Raw genomic sequence first — 20,990 nt, 5'->3', positions numbered from 1 at the left:
CCAGCCAGAGCAAGATGGTGCCTATAGATCAAAACTACTCACATTCCGTTACAAAATCCATACGCCTGTAAGTTCATTCAGCAAGGAGTTATAAGTTTCCTCTATATGCCACGTGTGGAACTGCCCTCATCACGCTGCCCTCAGAGAGCGTGTATGTTGGAAGAGAACATAACCAAACAAACAATAATATAAGCAGGACCAGGAACAATGGAGGATGGTACAAACGCCTCTAACAAAGTCTGGAAGAACATTCAAGAAGTAGAAGAGGTTGTTTAAACTTCCAGAAGAAGTGAGGTTTAAGCCAGGGCTGCAAGGTGAGTAGGAGCCGGTCAGGCGAAGAGGTGGGGAAAGGGTTTCCTAGGCAGAGGAAACAGCCTGGACCAGGACTGGGGGAAGCAGAGAGTGACGATTCCAGCCGAGTTCAAAGGGGAGAGCAGAATAGGCTTAAGCAGAGGAGCAGGTCACTGACAGGCTGACAAGCCAAGTTCATCCTGAAGGCCATGGCTATGGCAGGCAGAATAATGGTCCCCCAAAGATGTCCACATCCTAACCTCTGGGGCCTATGAATATGGTGGCTTACGTGGCAAAACAAAAGTTGCAGATGTGATTAAGAAATCGAGGTGGGATAGGGTCCTGGATTATCTGGGGGAGCCCAAATGACTCACAAGTGTCCTTATGATCATACTTATAAGGGGGACACAGGGGCTCAGAGTTAGGGAAGGAGACAACAGCAGAGGTCAGAGTGACAGAGTTGCTGTCTTTGAAGATGAAGGAAGGGGCCATGAGCCAGGACATGCAGGAGGCCTCTGGAAGCTGGAAAAGGCAGGAAACGTATCCTCCCCTAGAGCCTCTGGAAAGGCAGGCAGCCCGGCTGATACTTTGGCTCTAGCACAGTGAATCTGATTTGGGACTTCTGACTTCCAGATAGTAAATTAGTGTTGTTTTAAGGCATTCCATTTGTAGTAATTTGCTAGACAGCAATAAGTAGCAGATAGAACAAGGGATCACAGAAGGTTTTCCAGCAGAGGGCCACAGGGCTATGGCTCCAAAGAGCACACTAGGCGCAGCGTGGAAAATGAGCAAAAGGAGGCGAAAGTGGAAGCAAAGAGACCAGAAACCCAGAGACAAGACTGCGGCGGGCTTTGCCACTGTGATTTGCAGCAGAACACAGCTCCTAGAAAACTAGTACTACATGCGCCAAAAATGGCAAAAGAGAAGGCCCCCAGAAACCCCGTGGGGACAAGGAGACTCAGACAAGCCCTGGATGCTGGCCTCCTGTCCCACAAAGGGAGCCGAGGAGGCATCTGAGAAGGAGAATGCTGAGACTTCAAGGGCGTAGACAAAGTAGGAAATGTTCGTAAATAGGTCTGAAGAAAATACCATGCTCTTACAGAGGCAGATATTTTGCGAAGATGTCCCTTCTCCTCAAATTAATCTGTAAATTTTTACAAAATTCATTGGAATGTTTTTTTTAGTACTTGAAAATGTAACTCTGAAGTTCATCAGAAAGAGTAAATGTGTGAGAATCATGAAGAAGAAAATGGAAAGAGAAGGATTACGGGGTGGAGGGGGGTTGGGGAGAAGTGACTCACCTCATCCGAAATCAAGACATCATAAAGCTATAGCTGAAAGTGGGGTGCTAGCCAGGCAATAAACGGACCAAAGGACGGCAGAGATCCACCAAGTAGACTCATGTACACATAAGAGTTTAATATTGGATACAGAAGGTATTTTAAATCACTGTCCCATGATGTCAGAACAGTTAGCTATGCTTGGAAAACAAAGTTTAAGGGCTATTTCACATGTCTTCCAAAAATGCATTCCAGAGGAATTAAAGATATTATAAATAATAATAGCCACAGATATTCTACAAGAAAGTGTCAATGAATATTTGTGTAAGCCTTTGTAAGAATGACGCCACGAAGACGTGCTCGGCAGGTCTGGGGAATAAGAACACCTTAAATGTCAATGACAAAGAGACACCAGTCAATCTGAAATGCAAAACTGTGAAAATAAAATTCGCAATAGTTATCATACTGTAAAAAAAACCTCTGCAACAAAGAAAAGGTGAGCAACTGAATAGAAAGATGAGAAAAATAACATAAATAGGCAAGCAAGCAATTAATAGAGGAAATTTCAATGATCCATAAACTTAGGCAACCATACCTACCTCACAAATAACCAAAGAAGTGCAAGTACCAATAATTGTGAGATGTCTTTTTTCTTGTTTACACAAAAGAGTAGCAAAAACTAAATACACACACATGCACACACATAACTCTCAGAGTCGCAGGGGTGTGGAAAAGTGAATCATCCGGGGCCACATTATGCCTTACACGGTTCCAGTACACATTTGCCTTCCTGGGTTCCCTTTCCATAAAAAAGATGAGAAAGCATATTTTATAGTTGCATTGGTATATAAAACATACAATCCGGTCTGGAGTCATTGTATATTGTAAGTTCATTATTACTGTATTTTTCTCCTGACTTTAAAGGAAGTTAAAATATGTTCGTGACCCCTGACACTATCATGGGCCCCGGGCAGTATGCCTCCTCACCCAGCGGCTAAGTCAGCCCCGAGAGAACCTTACAGGGACTGACAGGCGTGTAAAGTTTTTGGTGAGTAATTTAGAAGCAAATACTAAAAATGAAAATGTGCCTTATTTTAGATCCACTAGTTACATTTTTAGGATTTTATCCTATAAAAATACCCCCCCCAAATAGGCAACCATACATGTATAAGGAAGTTTACTATACCATTCATTGTTTATACCTGCAAGAACTCTAAAAGGGGCTGAATATCCAACATCAGGAAATGGTTAAATTAATTTCGGCAAGGAAAAGACAGGTATATGTGGACTGAGGTGGTGAGTCCACTTCGATACACTTCTGAATTTTTCAAGTCAGTTTAGAGAATAAATTTAGTAAGACCACATTAAGGCTTTAGGCACACGTTTCCAGAAACTGAAAAGATATACCACAAACTATTGATATGGTTGTCTCTAACACAGCAGAGTTGGCGAATATCTCTGAATTGTTTAAGTTCTTATAATGAACATTTATTATTTGTATAAAAAGAAATACTTACATTTTGAAGAAAATAATAAATAATTTTCTCTTTTGACAACGTCTGGAGCTCCTCTGAAGAAAGCAATCTTCGCACAGAGCTGAGAAGCATTAAAAGATGCTCAGATAACAAAGTAGGTTTCTTCCCCAGCCATCCTGCAGATGAGAAGGGCGAGAGGCAGTAAAATTGTCAAAGCAACTGAAAACCACAACCAAACAAACAGAATCAAAGACAGCTGAGTTTTCCCCGTGAAACTGTTGTTGGCTGCTGCCCAAAGGACAAAGTGAGGGTCTCACCTAGCCCCGCAAGAGCTTTCCCCGCTCCCACGCCAGCAGTCCGTCACCCAAAGGACAGGCAGGTGCTGGGCCCAAGCAGCAAAGTTCTGAGCGGCAGTTAGGGGAGCGGCAGTTGGAGCGTGGGGTGGCCCAGGGCATCCCACTGCCTGGGTGAGGGGCTCTGAGTCAAGTGCATCTGCCAGGCTTCAAACTGGTCAAAGAGCCGCGGCCGCTGTGCCGGGTGCTGAGTCCCAGCACGGCCGACACCTGAATCTCCCCAATTGTCTCCATGTCAGGGAGAGTCCCGAGGCCGCAGCGTCCTCGGCCCCATGCATCACCCCTCCAGAGCGGGAGGAAGAGGCCTCTGACACCCAACCCGGGATCCCGCACATTTCTCTCCAATGAGTAAGACTGTTTATGATAAAGGAGGCGTCGTTCCCCCCCCCCCCCCCCCCCCCCGGATGATGACCACGTGGGTGCCGCCCCGGGCACATGCAGATGCCTCCCCAGGGCCACAGGCCAATGAGGAGCTGGGGGGGCCTGAGGCAGGCTGTTTGGTGAGAAAAGTCAGAGAACTAGGTGGGGGTGGAGAGGAGGGCGCTGGGAGCAGACCCTTGTCCTGAATGGAGACCATGGCTGAGAAAAGGCTCATTGATACAGTAACCCACATATAAAACTGCTGATTAGTGCCTGCCTGCTGTGTGCAAGGCGGGGAAAGTAGAAGAAACACAAAGAGGGAAAAGGCGAGCGTGCTTTCCGCCACCCGCGGGTAGTGCAGGGCAGGAGGCAGGGGTACAAAGATGTGCCCTAAGGCAGAAGAAAGGAAGAGTCAGAGAGAGGAACGGCTGTTTGAGTTAGGCAGCTGGACAAAGCGGGTGTGACTTCTGGCACAGAAGCTTCCTGAAGGAAATGAGCTGATTCTGGAAAGATGCATAGGGCCAGGGGTGCAGTGTTGGGAGGAAGTGTTTTCCAGGCAAAGAGAACACCCAAAGGGGTGGGAACCCCGGGGCTCACATGCAGAAAAAAGAACTTGCCTTCGCTTCATAGAAGGTATGAGTGCGGTAGGAGACGGAGATACCGTGATGGCCCCCAGGAGAAAAAAGGAAAAGGTCAGCAGGATCATGGGCCTTGGCTCTCTCTCCCTTTGCGGCTTCTTGCAGTTTTATAGGTCTCACTCACTCTCTCTCCAGCCAGTCTGCGATCTCCCTCTTTAGTTTGCTAATGTTAATAGGCAACTTGCGCTAACTTCATTTTTTCATGATTACCTGTGGGCAGGGAAGGGGTATAACGAATGACTTGGCCCGTCTGGTCAAAAGAATGCTGCTTCCTCCTCCTCCTGTTTTTTCAGCCTCAGAGCTGACATGGGTCAGGCACTTACCAGGTGTGCAAGGGGTTTACGGCCTCCTATGCACGCACTCACGGAGCCCTCACATCAGTCCTCAGGGGTGTTACGACAGGTGAGTAATGGAGACTCAGGGGCACAATGCTCCCGAGACATGCAGAACCAGGGTAGGAATGGCCGAGGAACCCTGCGCTGCCCCTACTCACCACACCAAGTCACGAAATGTGGGCAAGAGTGCCTCTCTGAAACCAGCTTTTCGTAGATTTTATGCATCTGCTTTATTTTCAGTTTTACAATTTCAAGAGTTCTAACGAATGAATCATGCAAAGTAGACTACATGCTGAACCTGATAATCCCCAGGGAACTCAGCTTTCTTTCCCTTAGTGTTAATAATAATAAACACTCTTGGAAGGTATTTATTCCTGTCTTTGCAGCTCCCTCTCTCCCTCGTCCCTCTCTCTGTCTGCAATCTCCCACCTGGCACCGCAGGAAGCCCTGGCCGGGTGACTGTGCCCAGGCTCACACTCTTCCTGAGGCACCGAGGAGGGAGAACAGTGGGGCTGGGTCGAGCTTTCCTGAGTTCTCGCCTACCCATTTTCCTCACATCCCTACCTGACCCCTCCATTACCTTCTCAGCCCAATCACCCCGTTGTCCTCAGAGCACAGCGCTCCAGGTCACTCTAGGATGGTGATTTTTCAACCGGTGCGCCACAAGGATTTTTAAAACAGGCAATATCTGGCCATTTGGTCAGGGGCACTGACCGCCTTTCCCTTAGACTATCAAATGAATAAATGACAACAAACAGCCAACACAACAAGAGCCATCTGGTGTGAGTGAATGAACATTACACCTACTTTTGATCAGATTGGTCAAAAATATATTTATTGGCATGCTGCAGAATTTTGGTGATTAACTTATGCGTGCCATGAGATGGAAAGGGTTGAAAATTGCTGCTCTAGTGCACCCGGGACACTGACCTGCAGGTCTAGTGCCCGCCACCACAAAAACCCAGCTAGTGAGGCCAGTACGGGTGCGAAGGAAAAGGGTTTATTCAGGAGTCAACAGCCTGAGACGATGGCAGGCTTGTGCCTCCAAAACCATCTCAGCATCTCAGAAACCCTGGCGAGGCCATGTAGGGGAAGTGTGTGTGTGGGGGGGCTACTATGGAATTCTGGCTACGTGCAGTTTCTCAGCTCTGCTCTCGGGTGGTCCCCTGGTTGTCTCCTGCGTGCACCATCACGTCGTTCCGTTGCTCTACGTCCAGTTTTACTGCTCTCGTTCAGGAGCAGGACGTGTAGGCGTCGATTCTGCTGGCTCCGGTGTGAATATCTGACCTTTGTCCAGTTCTTGTGATCAAGGTCGTTCCTTGGTCAGGCGGGAACTGCAACTGCTTATATCTAGAAATACCATAGGGAAGCTTTTAACACGTGATTTTTCTATGAGTCTGTCGGTACAACCCATTCTATAATTACTACTTGTTTTTATTTTCAGTCACTGTTACACTAGTATATCTGCACAGGAGTTTTGTGATGCTACAGCTTTACTGCCTGAAGGAGAAGCCCCACTTACTGACTTTGAACTGTGTGCCAACCACAATACTGATCAAATCTTCGCACAGCCCCAGGGTGGGCAACACCATCCTCACTTTACAAAGGAGGTGAGTTGCACCTTGGCTGGTGTGGCTCAGTGGATTGAGTGTTGGCCTGCGAACCAAAAGGTTGCTGGTTCAATTCCCAGGGCATATGCCTGGGTTGCAGGCCAGGTCCCCAGTCAGGGGTGTGCAAGAGGCAACTGATTGATGTATCTCTTGCACATCTATGTTTCTCTCCCCGTCTTTTTCCCTCCCTTCCTCTCTCTCTAAAAATAAATAAATACATACATATATACAAAAATAAATAAATGTTTAAGTCGCCAGTCTGTGGAGAATGACATCAATGGGCTCCGAAAGGTCACTGATGGCACCAATATCACTCGGCTGCAGAGGGAGACGGAGACTGAGGCTCTCAAGGAGGAGCTTCTCTTCATGAGGAAGACCCACATGGAAGAAGTAAATAGTCTACAAAACCAGATTGCCAACTCTGGGTTGACTGTGGAGTTGGATGCCCCCAAATCTCAGGACTTTGGCAAAATCATGGCAGACATCTGGGCCCAGTACGATGAGCTTGCTCGGAAGAACCAAGAGGAGCTGGACAAGTACTGGTCCCATCAGATGGAAGAGAGCACCACAGTGGTCACCTCGCAGACCGCTGAGATAGGCGCTGCTGAGACGACACTCATGGAGCTAAGACTTACGGTCCAGCCCTTGGAGACTGAGCTGGACTCGATGAGGAATCTGAAGGTCAGTTTGGAGAACAGCCTGAGGGAGGAGGAGACACGCTATGCCACGCAGATGGAACAGCTCAATGGGATCCTGCTGCACCTGGAGTCAGGCTGGCCCAGACCCGGGCACAGGGGCAGGCCGGGCCCAGGAGTATGAGGCCCTGCTGAACGTCAAGGTCAAGCTGGAGGCTGAGATTGCCACCTACAGCAGCCTACTGGATGAAGGGGAGGACTTCAATCTTGTTGATGCCCTGGACAAGAGCCACTCCTTACAAACCATCCAAAAGACCATGACTCGCAGGATTGTGGATGGCAGAGTGGTGTCTGAGTTTTGATGCATTGAAGGCAGCAGAAGCGGGGCATACCAATGGCAGGGCAGGAGGCTGATAAAAATTCCATTGGAAGATTAAAAAAAATTATATAAGTATAATTGACATGTAACATTAATTACTTTCAGGTGCACAACACATGATTTTGTATTTGTATAGTCTGTGAAGTGATCACATATAAGTCCAGTTAACACTGGTCACCATGAATGGTTACAAAAATTTCTTCTGTTGTCATGAGAATTTTAAGATCTACTCTTTAGCAGCTTTTAAATATGTAATGCAGTATTATTAACTATAGTCACTATGGCCTTGACATCCCTGAGTTATTTATTTCATAACTGGAAGTTTGTATCTCTTGACTCCCTTTTCCCATTTTGCCCATCCCACCTCTGGCAGCCATCAATCTGTTCTCTGTAGGCTTCTTCTTCTTCTTTTATTTTTTAGTTTTTTTTTTTTTAGATTCCACATATAAGTGAGATCATACAGTATTTGTCTGTCTTTCTCCATCTTATTTAAGTTAGCCTAATATCCTCAAGGTCCATCCATCTTGTCCTCAATGGCAAGACTTCTTCTTTTCTATGGCTGAATAATATCCCCTTGTGTGGCAAAGAACATTTTCTTTATGCATCCATCCAATGAGGAAGACTGAAGTTGCTTCCATACATGGGCAGTTGTAAATAATGCAATGAACATGAGGGTACACTATCTTCTCGAGTTAGTATTTTCATTTTCTTCAGATAAATACCTAGAATTGAAATTGCTGGATCATCTGGTAGTTTGACTTTCAATTTTTTGAGGAACCTCCGTACAGTTTTGCACTAATGGTTGCACTAATTTACATTCCCACCAACAGTGCACAAGATTTCCTTTTCTTAACATCCTTACCAACATGTATTTCTTGTCTTTTTTTTAAATAATAGCCATTATAACAGATATGGCATAACAGATATAAGAGACATCACATTGTGATTTTTGATTTGCATTTCCCTGATGATTAGTGATGTTGAGCATCTTTTCGTGTACCTTTTGGCCATCTGTATGTCTTCTTTGGAAAGATGTCTATTCAGATCCCCTGCTCATTTTTTAAAAATCAGATTTTTTTGCTATTGATTTGTAGGAATTCTACATATATATATATTGCATATTAATTCCTTATCAGATATATGATTTGCAAAATATTTTCTCCTGTTTGGTAGGTTACCTTTCCATTTTGCTAATGGTTTCCTTTGCTGTGCAGAAGCATTTTAGTTTGATATATTTCCACTTACTTACTTTTGCTTTTGGTGTCAGTTTCAAAAAACATCATTGCCAAGACTGATGTCAAGGAGCTTACCACCTGTGTGTTCTTCTAGGAGTTTTAGGGTTTCAGGTATTAACATTCAAATCTTTAGTCCATTTTGTGTTAATTTTTGTTTATAGGAGGAGATAGTGGTCCAGTTTCATTCTTTTGCATGTGACTGTCCAGTTTTCCTGACACCATTTATTTAAAAGATTGTCCTTTCCTCATTGTATATTGTTGGTTTCTTTGTTGTAAATTAACTAACCATACACACATAGGTTTATTTCTGGGCTATTCTTTCTGTTCCATTGAACTGTGTGTCTGTATTTATGCCAGTACCATACTGTTCTGATTACTATCGTTTTATAATATAGTTTGAAATCAGGGCGTGTGATGCCTCCAGCTTTGCTCTTCTTTCTCAAGATTGCTTTGGCTATTTGGAGTCTTTTGTGGTTCCATACAAATTTTAGGATTGTTTGTTCTATTTCTGTGAAAAAAAATACCATTTGAGTTTTGATAGAGATTGCATCAAGTCTATAGATTGCTTTTGGTAGCATGGATATTTTAATAATATTAATATTTTCAACCCATAAGCACAGAATATCTTTTCACTTATTGTCTTCCTCTTTCATTAATGTCTTACAGTTTTTGGTGAACAGGTCTTTCACCTCCATGGCTAAATTTATGCCCCCCCCCGCACCCCCTTTAATTATATTTGAGATCTTTTCTTTTTTTTATTTTTAAAGATTTTATTTCTTTATTTTTAGAAAGAGGGCAAGGGAGGGAGAAAGAAAGGAGAGAAAGGTCAATGTGTGGTTGCGTCTCACATGCCCCCTACTGAGGACCTGGACTGCAACTCAGGCATGTACTGTCACTGGGAATTAAACTGGTGACCTTTTGGTTTGCAGGCCGGCACTCAGTCCTCTGAGCCACACCAGCCAGGACTTGGAATCTTTTCATATCAGCACATATAAGAGCATTGAATAGTTTCCTCTCTCAGAATAAAATCCAAAGTCCTTACTTTGCTTGACATAACCTGATGCCAAAGCCCAACAAAGGTATTACAAGAAAAGAAAATTATAAGCCCATCTCACTCATGAACAAAGATGCAAAATATTAAAATATTAGTTAACCAAATCCAGCAATATGTGAAAAGAACAGTACATCATGACCAAACTGGATTCATTCCAGGAGTTTCAGTGTTAACATTCAGAAATTTGTGTAATCCATATATTAATAGATAAAGAAGAAAAAGCATTAGGATCATTTAATAGAGAAAACCATCTGACAAATTCTACTTTCATGATGAATATAGGAATAGAAGGGAACTTCCTTAACCTGCCAAAGGGAATCTACAAAATCTACAGTGTTAGAAGTCACTATAGTGGTTATCTCTGCATATAAATTGCGTGTGTGTGGTGGTGGGGGATTCTTACAGTAGTAATGTTCTATTTCTTAATTTGGTTGCCCCAGTGTGGCAACTTTCTGATAATCAAGTTGTGCGAGAATGAGTTGGATACTAAGACTAAAAAAAAAAAAAAACAACAAAAAACCAAGGAAAAAAATGTAGTTCTTCCTGATTATCTCAGAGGGTAGAGGATGTGACCAGAGGTTATGGGAGCTGTCAAGAACAGGAGATGGAGATCGGTGAGAGAGGAGAAATGGAGAAAATAGGGCACTGGGTGGTTATACGTGTGTCTGTTTACCCCAGTGAGCATGGTGTCCTTTGGCGGAAAGGAAGCTGTTGAGCCAGGGGCCAAAGTTCTCAATGAAGAGAGGCTGTACCTTGGAGAAGAGATACAGAGGGGAATACATTACCAGGAAAGAGAGATTATAGAGCATGAAATTTCATACCTAGATGCCCCTCAAAGGGAACATTCTTCTAAAGTAAGGAAACATTCTTTACCTAATCTCTTTAACCACTTTTATAATTGGCCTTAACCCCCATTAATAGCCCTGGAAAGTAGTTAATATTTTGTTTTACTACTGGGGAAGCCTAGACTCCGAGGGAGGATGACTGAGCCATAGCCCAGGCCCAAGAGCTGCTCTAAAGGCTGGTCCAGATGTGATGCCAAGAGCAGCCACCATGTTGACAGCTAGTCCAATCACGGCTCCTCTGTTGATCAGTTAACAGTAAAATATGGATAACAGTATTTTGTTCCAGAGTGGTCATAAGAACTGAATGACATCAGAGGCATTCAACACATTTATTTTGCCCCTCTCCCCCCTCAACCCACATCATCAACACATTTGTCAAGATCTCCCCAAGAATACCAAGTCCCAAACCCCAGGTTCATCAAGACAGGTACTCAAACACACTTGACCAAGTAAAGCTGAGGAGAGACAGACTCCTTTTCCTGGAGAGGCCTGTGCTGACCGGACATTAGCAGAAGGGGGCTGGTTGGTCTTTGACAATGAGCTTGTCCTAAACCCGCTGGAGTGTGGTCCAGGGAGGTACCAAGACCCTTTCAGGGAGTCCTTGGGGTCAAAATGGTTTCCCAACAATGCCAAGCCAGTTATTTGCCTTTTCTCCTCTCATTCTCTCATGTGTCAAGTTCAGAGGCTACAGGCCATAAGATGACATCACCCAATGGTTGAGGAAGGTATACTTGACACCTCAGGCTGAAATGTCTGTTTCAACTCCTAACACATAAATGTCCATGGCTATAGTCCATATAAACAAAATTATGTGGAGGTCTGAATTATAATTTTTAAGAGTATAAAGGGGTCCTAAGTAGGAGTGCCAGATTTAGCAAAAATACAGGACGCCCAGTTAAGTCTAATTTCAGATAAACACGAATATCGCATGGGATACACACATTGAAAAAATTGCTTGTTCCTTATCTGAAATTCAAATTTCAGATTTTTCAAATACTGAGCATCCAGTATTTTACCTGCCAATCCTCGTTCTAAGGTCAAAAAGTTGCACGCAGCAAACAACTGCGCGCGCTCCCGGTGGGGCACTTCCGGTCAGGCAGGTCCCCAGCGCGGCGGGCCCCGCCCATCTCCGGAAGCCGCCTCAGGGCCGCTGCTGTGTGTCCCTCCCTGGCCAGGCCCCGCCGGGGCCGCGCCTCCTGGAGTCTTGAGTGGCCAGGGCTGGCGCTGGGCTCCCCGCGGGAGGAATCGGCTTCCTGCCTCCAGCGGGGAGCGGCCGCGGCCTGGTTCCAGCGTGGACAGCTTGGCGCGCGTGCACCAGCCGTTCTTCCTGTCGCTGGACGTGGCGGGCCGGCCCTCGGGCGGCCGGGGTCGGCCGTCGCCATTCCCGTGTCGCTGCGCCCGCGGGGGCCCCCCGAGCCGGCCACGATGCCCCTGGGCCTGAAGCCCACCTGCAGCGTCTGCAAGACCACGTCGTCCTCTATGTGGAAGAAGAGCTCGCAGGGGGAGATCCTCTGTCACCACTGCACTGGCCGGGGCGGCGCGGGCGGCGGGGGCGCCGGCGCCGCCGCGGGGGCCGCTGGCGGGACAGGGGGCAGCAGCGGCGGCGGGGGTGGCTTCAGTGCCGCGACCCTCGCCAGCACCTCGGCCGCCCCTTCGCAGAGCAACGGGGGAGGGGGCGGCAAGCAGGTGAGCGAGGCGGGCGGAGGCCGGGCGGGCGCGGGTGTCCGGGAGCGCCGCGTCCCCGCCGGGCCGGGCCGATCTGTCTACACCCCCGATGACATCTTAGCTAGTGCGGCCCATTCTGAGCGCCTTTTCTGGTGAGAAATTTGTAGTCTAAAGAAGCAAGAAAATGAAAAACCCTCGGGAAATCCCCATATTTGGGGTAGCAACCGGGCACCTCAGTACAATGTACGCGTATACACAGATACGTAAACAGGGTCCTGCTACGGGACTTGCCGATTCAGAAAGGGTACTCTGTCAGTGTGGATTGTTAGTAATCGTACAATGTCATTATTCTAAGTGGCAGCGTCTGTGTTCCACGGCGGGCGGCGGCCTACCTAGAGCGCCCTCTGGCGGTGGAGAGTTGAGTTGTTAGTGGCTTTTCTCATGAATAGAAATGGACAGACAACTCCTCGTCCTGCCCTTTGTCCTGCTGGAAGCAGCAGTTTTTTGGAGGCTCCGGAGATGCTTGCCTAGGGCTCTCCCTGTTTTCATCAGCCCAGTTTACGTGATTACCCCACACAGAAAGAAAAGGCGCACTCCTACTTAGTTTTTTAATGTCCCTATGAAGTGCATACTCTGGGATCCTTGTAAGATGGTTGTATCGGGACAGCAACCTTTCCACGCTTTTTTATTTCTCTTTTTTGTTCTCTAATTTATAACAGAGTAAGCAGGAAATTCACAGGAGGTCGGCTCGGCTCAGAAACACTAAGTACAAATCTGCTCCAGCTGCTGAGAAGAAAGTTTCCACGAAAGGAAAAGGGAGAAGACATATTTTTAAATTAAAAAATGTAAGATGATGGCGGACAGTGTTTTTTCACTGCAGTGGCATTGTGTTTGTAAGGTGCCCTGACCCTGCCTGCATCCCCCCGCCGTTGCTAGCTCTTCTCATGGGGAGTGGTGCAGACTTTATAAAGAGGCTTGAGCTCTGTTGCAGAAGGTTTACTGTTTATGGAATTAGTAATACTGTTACTCTTTTTTGAGCTTTTCTTTTTCCTCTGGGAAATATAAAATGAAAGTCTAGAAGAAACATAACCCTTGGGTGCATTTTATTGGGTTCTTTATGCAAAGGATTACGGTACGGCCAAGTATAGTAGGAAAACTTTTTTTCTTTCATTCTTTAAAGATCTAAGTAAATAATAATACTGGGACTCATTTCCATATTTGTTATTATAGCCCCAGAAAGTGAATTTTACTGACTTGTCAATTTGAGGAATATGAAGTAAAATTTTGCTAAACCTTTATCTCTTCTTCTGCTATAAGAAAATGTTGAAAGTTTTGTGGTAGGGTATTTGAAAGCACACTTTTAGTGCAGTAAATTCTCATTATCCTTGTAAATACAAGGGGACATGGTCAAACACAATGGACGATGCATTGGAGACAGTTTTTTAAAACCTCAGTATGGTATTCTTTCATTTTCAGAATGGGAATGCTTGACTTACCGGTAAAGGCATTTCTGAAGTTGGGCATATCCATTCATAAAACACAAAAGGGGTGATCCAATATATTGTGCAGATTGAGGATTATTTTCTTACTGATGCCCCTAACTGGTTTAAGATTTTAATAATTTAGTTTTCTAAAAATTAGACATTTGTTGATTAGACAAAATATGTTAAGTAAATATTCATTTGACTGTAGTTATATCACTTAAACATGTTTTCCTCTTAAGTATGGTAGAATATGTTCTTTTCAGGTATTTCAGTATCAATTTCTCTAGCAACCTCTTTAAGGACGATACCAAGACATATTTGGGAAGGTCTGTTTTCTCTGTTGTTACATAAAAGTGTGTATTTCAGCTTAAGAATGGATTTTAATGATTGGTGGGTGGTGGCAGATTACTAAGAACTTCCAAAGAAGTTCTTTTAGTCTTAGTTCTGGCTTGTTAGAATATTAGTTCTGGTGACATCAAGTATCACAGCTGATTCCGTACTTAGGCTGAAATGGAAGAGTTCATCAAGGGAAAACCACTCTTTCATGCAGTGTTCATCTACCCATTTTTTATTACTTCCACGTCAGCCATGCTTAGACTGTTAGAGGTGGTGTATTTTTATAACTAAAACCTTAATGTGCAATAAAGCTCTAAGAGGGCTTGTGTTTGCTCTCAGAATCATAATCAGAAGCTTGTCCTCTGGTTCCCAGCAGTTTTTAAGCTAATAGTAGCAGAAATAGCAGTGGAAATATTCATATTGTGCTTAGCCACAATATTTAGAAAAATCATTTATCTTTTTATTACAGTTTTTATCACCAAACAACAAATTAGGTATTTTTCAAACTACAGAACTCTCATATATGACTGGAAAAATGCCTGTTCACACACATACACGGTATGAATTGCTAATACTTTTACTTTTTTTTTCATAGCCCATCAAAGCTCCTGAGTCAGTTTCGACCATCATCACTGCAGAGTCAATCTTCTACAAGGTAAACATGGCCAGTGTCACTGAAGGAAGATTTGGGCCTGCTTTCTAATGTGCTACTAAAGTGTTGGGTTAGTCTGAGGTCTCTGCTACTCTGTAACAAAATGTGATTGTGGCTTTTGTTCTTTTCTAAGCTATTTCTCCCAGAGGTAGCTATTATAAAACATCTCATCCAGAGCTGATGTGGGAGGGGAAGTTATCTATTGAAATATGATATGAGGACCTTAAGAATTTTTTTAATGTAGATTATGGGAATTGTTTTTAAAATGGTATGGAGTTGTGCAAGAGTGAGCCAGCCTAGTCAATGTGATGGCATTGAAATTGGGAAGGACAGAGGCAGGATTTAGACACATGGATAGAGTAGGCACAGAGATTCTCAAATGCCTTTAAGTGGAAGTGAGAGGGTAAGGGCAGTGGGGATTGGCACCTGCTGGAAGTCCATGGTGGCAAAGAAGGAATGCATGTTATTTTGATAAAGCAGAAGGTCAGGTTTCCTAGGACCAAAGCCCATGGACATTCAATACGTCAGTGAGAGAGGTGACATTTCATTATTTCTGAACTAGAAAACTAGGAAAGCAGTTGGAGCATAGAAAAACCTATAAGGCCTGGCAGGCCTGGCACGGGCAGTAACCATTAAATACTGTCACACAGGGGCAGTGGTGTGAGTTGGTACTTTACACTTGACCTACGTACCCTGAACATTGGGAAACACAAGCGATTATACTTTGAGTATGACCTTTTTTGTTAGCCCAGCATCTGAGTAGTCTAAAACAGTCTGTACACCAGGCAAACACCTCTCCTATATTTCCAGCACTTCCTACATTGTTAATAACACATAGCCAAAGTTCAGTGTGTGCTTGCTATTTATCAGGCACTGAGGTGAGCGTTTTACATGCTTTAGTCCATTCATTCCACTCTGTGAAGTAGTACTATTATCCCCATTTTATGGAGGAGGACATGGAGTCACAGAGAGGTTAATTAACTTGTCTGACATCACATAGCCAATAAGTCATGGAGTGAGGCTACCTGTTGCCAGAGCCCAAGTTCAGAGCTCAGCTCCTGGCTCTACTGCTTGGGCAAGTAGTTGTGTGACTGGGCTGGGACCAACCTCTCTAATGTTTCTTCATCTACAAATAGGATTGTAAATAGGACTACCACGTTGCGTCAAGTGAGATCATGAATTTTAAGCACCTTACAGAGTAAGCACTCAGCGAATAGTAAAAATTATCATCATCACATTTTCAAATTTGTGCATTATTATTTTTACAGTTGATTAAGCTAAGAACTTAGTGTACTAATGATTTTTAGGTGTGTCTTAATGGAAAGCACATGAGATCTGTCACGTCAAGTATCAGTAATTTATTACTGTCTACCATGTGTCCATGAACTAGTAAGTAGTGAACTGTGGCCCACATTGACCATGCCCATCCGTAATGATCCAGATGCAACAGTCCCCCTCGGCTCCATGGATAAAGGGTCTACCAGGAAAGACTCTGGTCTATCAGATGCTCATTGTCATAGCTCAATTACTGGAAATATTTTCTCAGAATCATTTTTATGGTTGAGGTGCACACCCCAGCAGCTTTACCTGCTGCCAGGGCCATGTTTTGAGGGAAGCTGCAGTGAATCACATCTGCAGACTTGTTCCTGCAATCAAGGAGAATATGGTCTACTGAGACCTACATCCACCTAAGGAAGTGCTGAGTGTCATAAATATTTGGATGAGCCATTGTGGATGTTCAAATGGGAGGTTATTTCCAGTTCAAGACCCAGGGAAGAGGATATGAAATAGACGGCAGAGGTCTAAACACAAGACATGCACAGGTGAGTTAGTTGGATGTGAAGTAGAGGGTATGGTAGGAATGCCAGGAATACCAGTGAACAGGAGGTCAGAGACAGGTGCCAGTGAGACTGGGGACAGGTATAGTGAATTGAGGGTGACTATCGTAAAGACCGATTATAATAAGAAAGAGTCTTTATCATTTCTTTGGTTTGAATATATAGTATTTCTTTTCCGTAACTGATGGTTGAGGAAGGTATATAGAGTATATTATCACCAGATAAGCACTGATTTTCAAGCCAGTATAGACATAGACTGCCCAGCTGGTGTAGGGACCTCAGCTGCAGCTCTGCCTTATGTGGCTTTCTGCAAGTCACTTAACCTTTCTGCAGCTCAATGGCTCTAGCCAAAATAGAAAATCAAGGTATTTTTATAGGCATATGTCCTCTCCATATAGGCAAGTTGTGTTATGTGAAACTTTTTTATTCAAAACTGAAACAACTTTAGAATTGGCATCAACCATATAAACATTGGTATATTAGTCCATTTCAGTAACCTCTTATTGACCACTTTGAAAAACTCTTACTTTTATATTAAGGAAGTTCAGTTCATAGCTGTGGTGCTCTTCTATTTTTTTAAATATGCGATTATCTTCTTTCCCCCCAGGGAGTATATTACCAAATTGGAGATGTTGTTTCTGTGATTGACGAACAAGATGGAAAACCCTACTATGCTCAGATCAGGGGTTTCATCCAGGACCAGTACTGTGAGAAGAGCGCAGCGCTGACATGGCTCATTCCCACTCTTTCTAGCCCCAGGGACCAATTTGACCCTGCATCCTACATCATAGGTGAGTCTGACAACTGGTACAGGTTCTCAAACTCAGTTAAGTGTCTGTTATTATGTGTAAGAATGCATTAGTCTGCTTGGACTGCCATAACAAAATACCACAGGTTGAATGGCTTAAACAACAGAATGCTTTATTTATTTTCTCACTGTTCTGGAGGCTGGAAGTTCAAGATGGAGGAGCTCTGGAGGTCGGTGCCTGGTGGAGCTCTCTTCCTGACTTGTGGACTGCCACCTGCTCAGTGTGCACCTTCCTTGTTCAGTCTCTTCTTACAAGAACACTAATCCTAGCAGATTAGGGTCCCACCCATATTGACCTCATTTAACCTTAATCACTTCTCTAAAGCCCCTGTCTCCAAATACCCATCACATTGAGGGTTAGGGCTTCAATATATGAATTTGGGAGGGATACAGTTCAGTCCCTAACAAAGAAGGGTAAGTATCATTAAGTACAGTAAAGAGCTTTATAGAAAACATGAAAGACATTTTATATAGCTGGGCTTTGAGTGCTGTCAGTTATTTAGAGTTAGGGCAGTATGCACTTACTAAAAAGTGATGTGGATAAGATTTTTTTGAGTGACCCAGGATTAAACTATTAAAAGAATTCATTGCTCAGGAACTAGGTTATTTAGTTACTTACAAAAATCCACTCAACCCTGGCTGGTGTGGCTCAGTGGATTGAGTACCTGTGAGGTGAGGGGTCACAGGTTCACTTCCCAGTCAGGGCACTTGCCTGGGGTGTGGGCCAGGTCCCCAGTAGGGGGTATGCGAGAGGCAACCACACATTGATGTTTCTCTCCCTCTCTTTCTCCCTCCCTTCCCCTCTCTCTAAAAATAAATAAATAAATAAATTTTTAAAATAAACATCCACTCAAAAATAATTTCTGAAGGAACTATTGCAGTTATTTGTAGAATCTTACATGTTCTCAATGTGCATCCTTTCACATGCTGCACACATCATTCTAGACCTTTTATGACAAATCCTTGTTGATTGTTGAATTGGCAGCCACTGTATTCAGTGCTGCCAAAAGAGATGGTGCAAACAGTTCTTCGTGTAGACTCACACGAAGCTCCTGATTAATTCAGTTCTGAAAGTGTTCAGGGTTTTTAAATTACTCTGAACTTTACCTTTCTGCAATGAGCATGTGTCACTTTTGCATCCTGAGAAAGAAACATAAAATTTTTTTCAGCAAGAACCCAATGACAAATAACATTCCACTGTTATTCTCTCCTGCATGTCAAGTTTGATACATGACCAGTTTTAGTCTTCTGCTTGTAGCACGTAAACGGGTGGACTCGCATTCACCTGATCTTTTGGGTGGCATTCTCAGCAGAGGCAGTGGTGTGGCAGAACCACCTGGGCTCCGCTCCCCTCCTCTTCCTAACCCTCAGATTCCAGAGCACAAGCTCTGCAGCCAGACTCTGGATTTGTACCCCTCACACTTCCTAGCTGTGTGATATTAGGCAGGTTCCTTCATCTTTCTTGGCTCATTTTCCTCACATGTAAAATGGGAATAATAGTGCCTACTGCAGAGGGCTTTTGATTCAAAGTATTGATACGTGACAGTACTAAGAACAGTGTGGACATGTAATAAACACTAAATAAGGCTAATTTTGTTTTTAGATTCCTTTCCATATTGAGTCACTGTTTTTGGGAGAATGCTATATTCCTTAAGCAGTTAAAGTAGAAAAAAATGATAGAGTAACTTCAGAGTAATACATGTTCCAAGGGCTAATGGCACGACACCACCAGAGTGCTTTCTCCTAGTGTCTGGGCATTTTAACATGTTGTGATAATGATGTATGTGCTCAAAAATGTGTTTAACCTTTCCATCGTCTGCCTTTAGGACCAGAGGAGGATCTTCCAAGGAAGATGGAGTACTTGGAATTTGTTTGTCATGCACCCTCTGAATATTTCAAGTCACGTTCATCACCATTTCCCACAGTTCCCACCAGACCAGAGAAGGGCTATATATGGACTCACGTTGGACCTACTCCTGCAATAACTATTAAGGAAACAGTTGCCAATCATTTGTAGTTTAAAAGTAAAACTTGATTTCCAGTTATCATCTATTTATACTGCTCGAAGATATACCACATGTTTGTTTAATGAAATTCTTAGATGGAAAAATGACTGAAAAGTTTTCCCCTACTACCCAGTAATCAGTAGCTTATTTATTACTAGTTACTTGAAAACCAAAAAGGGTAGAAAACAACTAAATATATTTTGAACTTAAATATTATATTCTTTATGTGTATCTTCCCAGGGAGACCATTAGGAACATAGTACCTATTTTTATCCATAATTTATTTCTAGCAACCCATAAAATGGATTGTTTTTTTTCTATAAAAACAAAATATGAATTAAGGTTTGGATTTCTGATCAAGGACCAAACCAAATAAAATGTAGCTATGACCGACAGTAGCTATCCCAAAATCACACAAACTTTATTTTCTCATCTAGAAAATGCTGTGGCAGACTGTTGGCTGCTTTAACCTGAAGGAAAGTGATTGGTGGATAATTGTATTAGCCCAGGCCTTTCCTTTTAAAACTTCCATCTCATTTTTCTATAGCAAACCGGGATTCAGAATCATTTTGTTGATCTGAATGTTCTCACGTACCTTCTCAATCAAAACGAGGCTTTCCGTCTAACGGTAAAGTTTCGTAGTGCAGACAGTGACATTCACTGAAAGCACACAGGAAAGATGCACAGTTTAGGCATCTCACTCGGTCATTTCTTGACTACCGTTAGATGAACCATTGGATGGCATAAAAATGATTAATAGGTCAGCTATAATTGAAAAATAAAATTTTTATAACTAAAAATAAAGGTTTAATAGTTATTAGCATTGATAGCTAAAAAAAAAAGTCTACCCTAAAGTTAAGCCACCTGCTATGAACTCATAATGATAGGCTTAAAACAATGCCTTGGACTTAGAAGATCTGTTGTATATGAAATTTCCCAGAACTCAGGTACAGGTTTACTTCAAGTGCAAGTCAGGGAGCAACAGTGTGAAATGGGAAGAAGTGGTGATTGATTGTACACACTTGCCTCCTCTTCTGGCTTAAACAGCATTTTTAACCCAGGAGAATTGATCAAAATCTAATTTAATCATAATGAATTTGAGCTGTAGCACCTTGAACTAACTGTTGCCCTTTTCTGTACAGTTACGGTTTGTGAGCCGGAAAAGAACAGCTGTAGACAGTTCTGTGTCTATAGTTAGCTCTGTACATAGTTATCTTTCTGTTCACAAAAATTGTAGGAAAACTGATTGTAAATAACTATCTAAATGCTAATACCCAATGTATTTTAAATGTATTAAAATGTATTTTAAAAATACATTTTAACACAATGTATTTTTCACAATGTATTAAAATATATTTTTCACAATGTATTTACTTTAGATTTATTTCATTTAAATGATTAAATAGGGCCTTCAATCCAAAAAATGGTATGAACAGAAAACGGCAGTGTTGTAATACTCATAAATTGAAGCTACAGGTTCATCGTCAATAGGTAATAGATTTTAGGAAGGTCATAGAATAGCTGATTGATAAAATGAACACAATGTAGATATTTATTAAAATGAGGAAATATTTTTTATTTATTTTTATTGACTTTAGGGAGCAAGAAGAGAGGAAAAAGAGAAACATCAAGTTGTTGTCCCACTTATTTATGCATTCATTGGTTGATTCCTGCATATACCCTGACCGGGGATCGAACCTGCAACCTTGGC

The 20,990-nt window shown here is 43.2% G+C and overlaps 1 protein-coding gene and 1 pseudogene across 1 annotated transcript; both read left to right on the top strand.

Annotated features, from left to right (window-relative positions):
- Nucleotides 1-3,806: 3,806 nt before the first annotated feature.
- On the top strand, nucleotides 3,807-7,339 carry LOC112319829 (keratin, type I cytoskeletal 18 pseudogene; annotated as a pseudogene).
- Nucleotides 7,340-11,634: 4,295 nt separating this feature from the next.
- On the top strand, nucleotides 11,635-20,648 carry GATAD1 (GATA zinc finger domain containing 1). The gene is made up of 5 exons (XM_053927058.1): nucleotides 11,635-12,176; nucleotides 12,875-13,000; nucleotides 14,571-14,630; nucleotides 17,073-17,256; nucleotides 19,100-20,648. Exons 1-5 carry the CDS (start codon nucleotides 11,916-11,918, stop codon nucleotides 19,288-19,290), a joined length of 822 nt encoding a protein of 273 aa, XP_053783033.1. The 5' UTR covers nucleotides 11,635-11,915; the 3' UTR covers nucleotides 19,291-20,648.
- The last annotated feature ends 342 nt before the right edge of the window (nucleotides 20,649-20,990 follow it).

This window comes from Desmodus rotundus, chromosome 6, assembly GCF_022682495.2.
Source record: "Desmodus rotundus isolate HL8 chromosome 6, HLdesRot8A.1, whole genome shotgun sequence".
Lineage (NCBI taxonomy): Eukaryota > Metazoa > Chordata > Mammalia > Chiroptera > Phyllostomidae > Desmodus > Desmodus rotundus.
Note: the sequence above shows the minus strand (reverse complement) of the source record. Positions and strands in the feature narration are given on the sequence as shown.

Coding starts and splice junctions, on each gene's coding strand:
- GATAD1 (XM_053927058.1), top strand. CDS start 11,916: ATGCCCCTGGGCCTGAAGCCCACCTGCAGCGTCTGCAAGACCACGTCG. Junction 12,177..12,874: donor GGGGAGGGGGCGGCAAGCAG/GTGAGCGAGGCG, acceptor AATTTATAACAG/AGTAAGCAGGAAATTCACAG. Junction 14,631..17,072: donor CAGAGTCAATCTTCTACAAG/GTAAACATGGCC, acceptor CTTTCCCCCCAG/GGAGTATATTACCAAATTGG.